Below are 9,071 nucleotides of genomic sequence, written 5' to 3' on the forward strand. Positions count from 1 at the left end.
TGAGGTGTATGAAGTAGTGGAACTTTCTATTTCACGGTACTTCAGTGGTAAATATTGTATTTTTTTTTTACCACTTTGGTCACTAATTACTTTGTAGATTTAGATAAATGATATATTTGTTGAAATATAATCAACAAATAAATGTTGATGTAATATTAAAGCTAAAAAACGTTATTGATACTCAGCAAGCTACCCAACAGATAAAGGATGAGCTAGTTAAAATCAGCCCAGTCTTCAATGTATTATATATTAAAAATATTCTAAAAGTAAATTGGCCATAATGAATAATAAACACTTATACTTTTTGATAATAACAGTATTTATTCAAATTCTTTGTTCTTATTATGCACGACTTCTGTTTGTAACAGTGTATTTGTACACTGTGGTATTGCTGTCTTTATTTAAAGGGGCACTATGTAGTTTTGAAGATCAAACTCAGAATTTTGATATTAACAATATTAATGTGGTAAAAATTCCAACTAGGATATTATGTTTATGTAACCTAGCTGTTCTCAGAGGCAAATAACAGTGTGTAGCTAAAAGGGTGGCAAGTAAAACGGTATGGAATTGTGTTGTCCTTTAAGGTCAGTTTGTTTATTCAGTGTATTCAGTCAGGGATATGATTTGTTTATTTCGATTGTTTAGGCATGCAAAAAAATGATCTGTCAATGAAGATCTCTCTCTTCTGATCAAAACTACACAGTGCACATTTAAGTACAAGATCTAAGTACTCATCCTCAGACAGATGAGACAACAGCAAACAGCCTGTCTTTGTGGTCATAACCACAACTTGGACCCTTTTTTAAAAGGCAGAAAACGTTATCTCAGCATTGCTACAGATTCTTGGTTTTCACCGTGGAGTTACTGCCCTCCACTGGTGTGAATGAGCATTTTATCTTCCTCTCCTCAGATCACAACCGGATCCATGCCACTGATGTGCTGCATGCTGTGTGGTACCTCACCACTCAGCCGGTGCCCGGCCTGCCCACCCTGCTGACCGAGAATGGGATACACACTGGTGAAGACTTTTAATATACACATGAATATACCAGCATGGATGTTTTGGTCGACAATTACTCATCATTGCCTAAAAGTCAGTGAATGCATCGTGAGCTTTGATCTCTTTTCTTTTACTCGTAGACTCAGAGAACGGCATTACGCCTGGTGCAACAGGCTTCCTGATGTCCAGGATGAACTCTGTGCAGGAGGAAGGCTACGGCTCCCTGGCTGGCCTCATCCCCAGCCTGGAGCTTATGGCCCTGTATGTAGCTGCTGCCATGCACGACTATGACCATCCCGGAAGAACCAACGCCTTTCTAGTTGCTACGAGTGCACCACAGGTAAATAAGTGTAGGTGTGCTTCAGAGAGGTGCCACTGATGGACAATGAAGGTGACTGACTGTTGGTTTATGGCTTAATAACAAGTTAAAAAAGGATTTGCATGGATAGTAAACTTTACCCGCTTACAAATAAAATATCCTGAAAAAACATTGCTCCTGCCAAGACTTTATTTTTGTCCCCCTGTTTCCACAAATAAGAGATACTAAGTTCAAAACATTATCCTGGAAAACCTTTTCTTTTTCCTCCTGCCAAAACGTTTTTTTTGTGTGTGTGTGTGTGTCAATTCTTTTGTCAGTAAGTGGAAGAAACCTTTTACTGCTCCTGCTCTTTCAGTCAGCTAACTCGTAAGAAATTTATGTATGTATGTGAATACAGTACAGACATCCAGCGTCCAACTCTGGCTATAATCTGCCATGTGTTGTTGTGCACCAGCTGCTGTGTGGAAATTTCCAAACCAATCACGTCCAGGGAACTGCAGAGGATGAATCATCTTGTGAATTATTGATCTATCTAAACTCATACATCTACATAATATTCATTAACAGACCGAGACAGCCAGCCTCATCAACTTACTGTAGCACATTAAACTCACAACATGGCTCGCAGAAGACTCGTTCAGTTTATAAAATGCTGACAGGCAGCAGATCACCTTCAGTATATTGATGTGAGCTTGAAGCTGTCAACTTTTAAATTCATCGCCAGCTATTATGATAATCAATAATTGAATGCTTCTATCTCCTCCTCGTCTTCTGCTGTAGGCTCTTCTATACAATGATCGTTCTGTCTTGGAAAATCATCATGCAGCTTCAGCGTGGAACCTCTTCATGTCTCGACCTGAGTATAACTTCCTGATTAACCTTGAACATGTGGAGTTCAAGCGCTTCCGCTTCCTTGTCATTGAAGCCATCCTGGCCACAGACCTCAAAAAGCACTTTGACTTCTTGGCAGAGTTTAATGCAAAGGTAACAATCCGAATCAACGTCATCTCTGCTCAGCCCTGTTTTTTTTTTCTCTTAGATTGTCCTAAACTAAAGCTGACAGCCAAGCAGTAGGGAATTCTTCTCAATCCATAACTGGGTTTCTCTTTACACAAACCTTCCTGTGCACATCTCCCCAGGTGGGTGATGAGGGAGTGTCCGGTATTGATTGGGCCAACGAAAACGACCGATTGCTAGTGTGCCAGATGTGCATCAAGCTGGCTGATGTCAATGGGCCGCTGAAGTGCAAGGGGCTCCATCTGCAGTGGACAGAGGGGATCGTCAACGAGTTCTACGAACAAGTGAGCTAACAACTCTCTGAAATCTGAGACAGACACACGGTCTCTGGAGAATAGATAGTGTAACTGTGGCACAAATAGAGAGAAAAGTCATGAAGTCCATTAACTGACTGTGAGTAATGTCCGTTAAACAACAATATCTTTCTTAAGTTTGCTAATATTAGGTAACATTAGCCACCACTGCATGTTCATGGGCAGACAGGACTTGAGATCATTGACCTGATTGGAGGGATACCCGGCAGTTTCTTTTTCTTGGAGGAGAGGCATGGGTTACTGACCAAACACTCTATATTCAAACAGTGATAACTGTTTGAATATAGAGCTATACTAATACTTAATAATACTTATTCTAATAATAATACATAAATTACTGCAGCTTTACTCAAATGAAAATAACGCATCTTAAGATGTCATTTAGAAAGATTCAGCAGTCAGGACTGTGTGGATGTTGTTTGATCAGATTTGATTGACAAGGAACAAACAACCAACAAATTGTCATCCAGCGTTTTTTCTCTTCGCTATTCTTCCTCAACCGCAAGGTCAACCTCACAATAGCGCATCTGCAAACTTAATTTCTTGCTCAAGGACCCTACAGTGAGGTTGTGTGTGTGCACAAATGGATGTTTTTTCTGAACAGGAAACTGAAAGGCCAGAACACTTACCCACTAACTCATGAATTTGTTCAGGACTTCTGTGGACATATGCCTAGCAACAAATCCTGTTCTTAACTAACAATGGATCTCATTGGTCAGTTCAGTTTGTGCAGAGTGAGTAGATGAAGATCAAATCTGATTAGCCAGGGAGACATGATTACTTGCCTAGCAACGGCATGTTGTAATTTGAAAAGCACTAATTTGAGACTTTGTTTGAAGCATAATTGAAGATATTCTGTGCCTTGCAGTCAGCGTTATCCTTGACATTTATTCTTCTCCGAAGGAAAAATCAGATGAGCTGGCTGTAACAAACCTTTATTATCACAAGGCTATTTCCACAATCAGCATTTAGCCTTTTCTGAGGTGATTGCGTGCACCAACCACATCAAAACACTGTGCAGCAGTGAAAAACTTCAGATCATTTCTGTGCTGATTACTGCAGGAAACGTCACTCTGATCTGCTCCTGGAGCTTGGCATGGTGCTATTCCCCTCAAACCTTCTGATCTCAATCTCATAATAGCTTTGAGAATTATGTATGTCCTTTGAGTGGGAGCATCAGGAGAGGATGCGTGAGTGACAGAGGTTGTGCTCATGTTTTCTCTCAAGAGAGTCGACGTATGACCTGAATGAGTAGAGTTTTATTTATATAGCCCAATATCACAAATCACTATTTGCCTCAGGGGGCTTCATGTAGGGTCTTATTGACAGTGCTTACTCACCACTCACAGCCACACAGAGAAAGATTACAGGGAAGGAACCGACACACGTTTATGTGGTGCGTGCACACACACACACACCCACACACACAGTTTCTGCTTGATAAAATTATAAATAATTATCCCTCTCCCCTCTCTCCCCCTACCCATGCTCCGACTATACTATATATATTTATATAAATGTATACATATATATGTGTGTGTGTGTATATATGTATATATGTATATGTATGTATATATATGTATATATGTATATGTATGTATATATATATGTATATATATATATATATATATATATATATATATATATATATATATATATATATATATATATATATATATATATATAGACACACACACACACACACACACACACCTCTCACATGAACCACACCATCTTAGTTTCAGGTTGCCATAGCAATGGTAACCCCTCTGTCCGCCTGAATTGCTTTAAACGCCCTGACATCAGAAAGCGTCACACAAAGGCAAAATAGATGAATGTCATTTGACATATATGAGCGTGGAATGCAAGATACAAACAACAGACACATGGAGCCGTCATTATCGTCAACAAAGGGTAAAAAATAATGTTAAAAAAAGAGGGAGACAAGCCTGCTTGGACAAGTTCTAAAGGTTTTTGTGTTTACATTCTGTTGAGAAAATCTATCAGGGACAACAAATTGTGCTGGAACAGGAAGTGAACAGGTGTATTTTGCAGGTTAGTGTAGACATGGGCTCAGTTTGTGTGTATATGGATGCCACCAGGAGACCAATCAGCAGATTAAATCCCAAAAATATGTTTGCTTGTTTCACCATAGGTCTGTGGATGCAAAATAGAAAGACTGAAAATGCATGAATGGCAATTATCTGAGGAAAAGGAAAAGAGCAGCGTGGCTCCTCTTTGGCTTTTATTCACAAAAGATGATTTTTATACAAAAGACTCCTTCAGTAAATCTCAAGCATCTGTTTTGCTGTCAGGCCTCAGACTTCGTCGTGCCCGTTTATAAAAAACATGATTAGAAATATTTATGTAACTATTATTATTGGTGACCTTGTGGGTAGCAAATATAGAGATAATAGTTGCCATTATGAGACAGTTTATAGTGTCATTTATCTGACTGATGCCTGCAGATGAGCCACAGTTTAATTGATGTTTTTCTATTTGTAGTCCTCTTGACCTACTTAGAGGAGACTGAATCCAGAGGGAGTGCATCTGGGGCTTTGTGTGCTTCCCGGTGAAGATGTACAGAGGAGAAAATGTCGAGAAAATCTCGTGCAAAAGTTAATTTATTTCAGTAATTCAACTTAAAAGGTGAAACTAATATATTATATAGACTCATTACATTCAAAGTGAGATATTTCAAGCCCTTATTTGTTATAATTTTGATGATTACGGCTTACAGCTTATGAAAACCCCAAATTCAAAATCTCAGAAAATTTGAATATTTCATGAAATCAATAAAAAATATATAGAAATGTCAGCCCTCAGAAAAGTATAGTCATGCACATGTACTCAGTACTTGGTTTGGGCCCCTTTCGCATGAATTACTGCCTCAATGCGGCGTGGCATGGATGCTATCAGCCTGTGGCACTGATGAGGTGTTATGGAAGACCAGGATGCTTCAATAGTGGCCTGTAGCTCTTCTGCATTGCTCGGTCTCATGTCTCTCATCTTTCTTTTGGCAATGCCCCATAGATTCTCTATGGGGTTCAGGTCAGGCGAGTTTGCTGGCTAATCAAGCACAGCAATCCCACAGTCATTGAACCAGGTTTTGGTACTTTTGGCAGTGTGGGCAGGTGCCAAGTCCTGCTGGAAAATGAAGTCAGCATCTCCATAAAGCTTGTCTGCTGAAGGAAGCATGAAGTGCTCTGAAATGTCCTGGTAGACGGCTGTGTTGACTCTGGAGTTAATAAAGCACAGTGGACCAACACCAGCGGATGACATGGCTCCCCAAATCAATACGGACTGTGGAAACTTCACACTGGACTTCAAGTATCGTGGATTGTGTGCCTCTCCACCCTTCCTCCAGACTCTGGGACCTTGGTTTCCAAATGAGATGCAAAATTTGCTCTCATCAGAAAAGAGGACTTTGGACCACTGAGCAACAGACCAGTTCTTTTTTTCTTTAACCCAGGTAAGACGCTTCTGACGTTGTTTGTTGTTCAGGAGCGGCTTGACAAGAGGAATACGACATTTGAAGCCCATGTCCAGGATCCGTCTGTGTGGTGGCTCTTGATGCAGTAACTCCAGCCTCAGTCCACTCCTTGTGAAGCTCCCCCACACTTTTAAATGGCCTTTTCCTGACAATCCTCTCCAGGCTGTGGTCATCCCTGCTGCTTGTGCACCTTTTTCTTCCACACTTTTCCCTTCCACTTAACTTTCTATTAATGTGCTTTGATACAGCACTTTGAGAACATCCAACTTCTTTTGCAATTACCTTTTGAGGCTTTCCCTGCTTGTGGAGGGTGTCAATGATGGTTTTCTGCACAACTGTCAGGTCAGCAGTCTTCCCCATGATTGTGAATTCTACTGAACCAGACTGAGAGACCATTTAAAGGCTCAGGAACCCTTTGCAGGTGTTTTGGATTAATTAGTTGATTAGAGTGTGACACTTTGAGCCTATAATATTGAACCTTTTCACAATATTCTAATTTTCTGAGATTTTGAATTTGGGGTTTTCATAAGCTGTAAGCCATAATCATCAAAATTATAACAAATAAAGGCTTGAAATATCTTACTTTGAATGTAATGAGCCTATAACATATTAGTTTTACCTTTTAAGTTGAATTACTGAAATAAATGAACTTTTGCACGATATTAAAATTTTTCGAGTTTCACCTGTACATATCTATAATGTAAAAATGAAATGAGAAATGGACACACGAAACAACCAAAATGTAAAATACAAATTGGCCATGGTGCAAGCCAGAAGACACACATAAAATATTCTCAAAACTCTCGATCCATCCATAATTTTTTCTCTCTATCTGGGGTTGGATCGCTGGTACAGCAAGCTAAACTCTCTTTTAAAAATGTTTTTCTTACATATAGATCTGGGCTGTAAAGCTCTAGACACTGCAATTGCGCAGGTAACACACAGGTTTCAGGGCATGCAAGAGGTGGCACGGAGGTTTGGGTTTGTACGCCCACAAGAACTTTTGTTAAAATCCAATGGTAAACACCAGCAAGTGCTTTATAGACCAATACAAAGATGACCTGTCTGCAGATTTTCCAGAACAAGTTCTTTCATTTAGAAGTGCATTCGTGTCTACCATCAAAGAAATCAATCTTGGCTCAGTTCAAGATTTGGCACACACTCTATTCATAAAGCACCACTCCATATTATCAAGTGTGCCTGAAGTAGCCACGGCTATTAAACTATTTCTTAATCTACCTGTAACTGTCGCAAGCACCAAAAGTCCCTTCTCAAAACTTAAACTAATTAAGACATATTTGAGAAGCACCATGGAGAGACTGTCGGGGCTGGTCATACTGAGTATTAAAAATAAACACGCACGCAGTCTGGACTTGAAGAGGGTGGTATGGGATTTTGCTCATCAATACACCAAAAGATCAAAGCATGTATACTGGCCTGCAATTAATTGACAATAATTTAGCTGTAGGGGAAAAGCTTGTTTTGTCCTCACAGTACAGTTGTGTAACAATCTGAGTGGGCTTTTTACAGTACTATTGATTAAGAAATCCTGCTCTCTGTGACAAGGAGTAATGAGGACTAGTCAAATGCGCAGGACCATGGACAGTGTCACAGACAGCTCCTGGCATCATTACCAGCCTCGCACACTAATGATGTGTGTTTATGTGTAGCATCGGTCACAGTTTCCCACAAAAAAAAAAAATACATGTGATAAAATGTATGTTATCTAGCAAGGCACATGTTGCAGACAGCAGACACCCCCACCCCCAACTGAGTGAAGAAAAAAAAGAAATGTTTGAATTCATGTCTAATCAAACCAAATATTTGTCGGTGATATTGAGCCAGAACATCTTTAATTTATATATGATTATAATTTTAATAGCGTCTCTGAAGTTTAAATTCAAATATTGCGTGAATTCTTAAGAACTGATGCTAAAGAGACTGCTAGATTCATTTCAAGACAGCAACCTTTTAAAAAAAATAAAAAATGGGCCATTAGGGAAAATGACTCTCTTGAAATCGCAAATCACATAATGTCAATGTTCCATTTTCCAGTGTATTGATCATAAACCATCATAATTGTTATTGTTTCTGTGCCTCCGTCATATTTGCTGTGTTTTCACACTTCTAGGGAGACGAAGAAGCGAGCCTGGGCCTTCCCATCAGCCCGTTCATGGACCGGTCCGCCCCGCAGCTCGCTAAACTACAGGAGTCTTTCATCACTCACATAGTGGGACCTCTGTGCTCGTCGTACGACTCCGCTGCTCTCATGCCAGGACGCTGGGTTGACCCACCTGAGGGAGAGACAGAGCCAGAAGAGACAAAGGAAGGACAAGACACAGAGGAGGAAGATGAGGATATGGCAGAAGAGGATGCATCAATAAACTCTGACAACTCCCGTATGTCAACCTCTTAATAATTAATGTTGCAGAAAATATAATGTCCTGTTGCCTGGTGACACCCAGAGTGATTTGACAGGACATGAAGAGTTATCTGATTTATTTTTTTTGGGGGGGGTGAAGATTGTAAATCAGTGCTGATTTTGTAGTTTGTGATTCATAAAAGAGAAATCAATCTGAGAATTTCAATTTTCAATTGTCGACTTGAAGGCTGGTTGATTTGGAGTCTTTATGTTTTTCGTGGTTAGTGTTTCACCCCTGCCTTATTCCCCATGTGAACCAACATTCATAGTTATAACTGGTTTTGCCATCTTAAGGTTTAAAGGTTTATAATTTCATTTGATAGTCATCTTACAACACCAGTGTTATTGAATAATATGTGAGTTAAAGTCCCTTATTGCTAAATTCTGTAAGAAAAAAGTCTCATAGCCTGAAGAAAAAAGTCACCCCATAGAGGATGGAGCGGAGGCGGATTCTTTGGTATCTTTTTTCACATGGCAGCAGGGTGAACAGACTGTCGCTATCTTAT

The 9,071-nt window shown here is 39.8% G+C and overlaps 1 protein-coding gene across 2 annotated transcripts in view; it reads left to right on the top strand.

Moving 5' to 3' along the window:
* The window catches only part of LOC115565979 (cGMP-inhibited 3',5'-cyclic phosphodiesterase A-like), a 65,259-nt gene that overhangs the window by 47,875 nt on the left and 8,313 nt on the right, over positions 1-9,071 (top strand). For both annotated transcript variants that reach the window (XM_030391710.1, XM_030391701.1), the window contains 5 exons: positions 911-1,018; positions 1,141-1,340; positions 2,100-2,303; positions 2,459-2,620; positions 8,275-8,542. In XM_030391710.1, coding sequence (XP_030247570.1) covers positions 911-1,018; positions 1,141-1,340; positions 2,100-2,303; positions 2,459-2,620; positions 8,275-8,542 — 942 coding nt within the window. The remainder of the gene's footprint in view (positions 1-910; positions 1,019-1,140; positions 1,341-2,099; positions 2,304-2,458; positions 2,621-8,274; positions 8,543-9,071) is intronic.

This window comes from Sparus aurata, chromosome 2 (assembly GCF_900880675.1).
Source record: "Sparus aurata chromosome 2, fSpaAur1.1, whole genome shotgun sequence".
Classification (NCBI taxonomy): domain Eukaryota; kingdom Metazoa; phylum Chordata; class Actinopteri; order Spariformes; family Sparidae; genus Sparus; species Sparus aurata.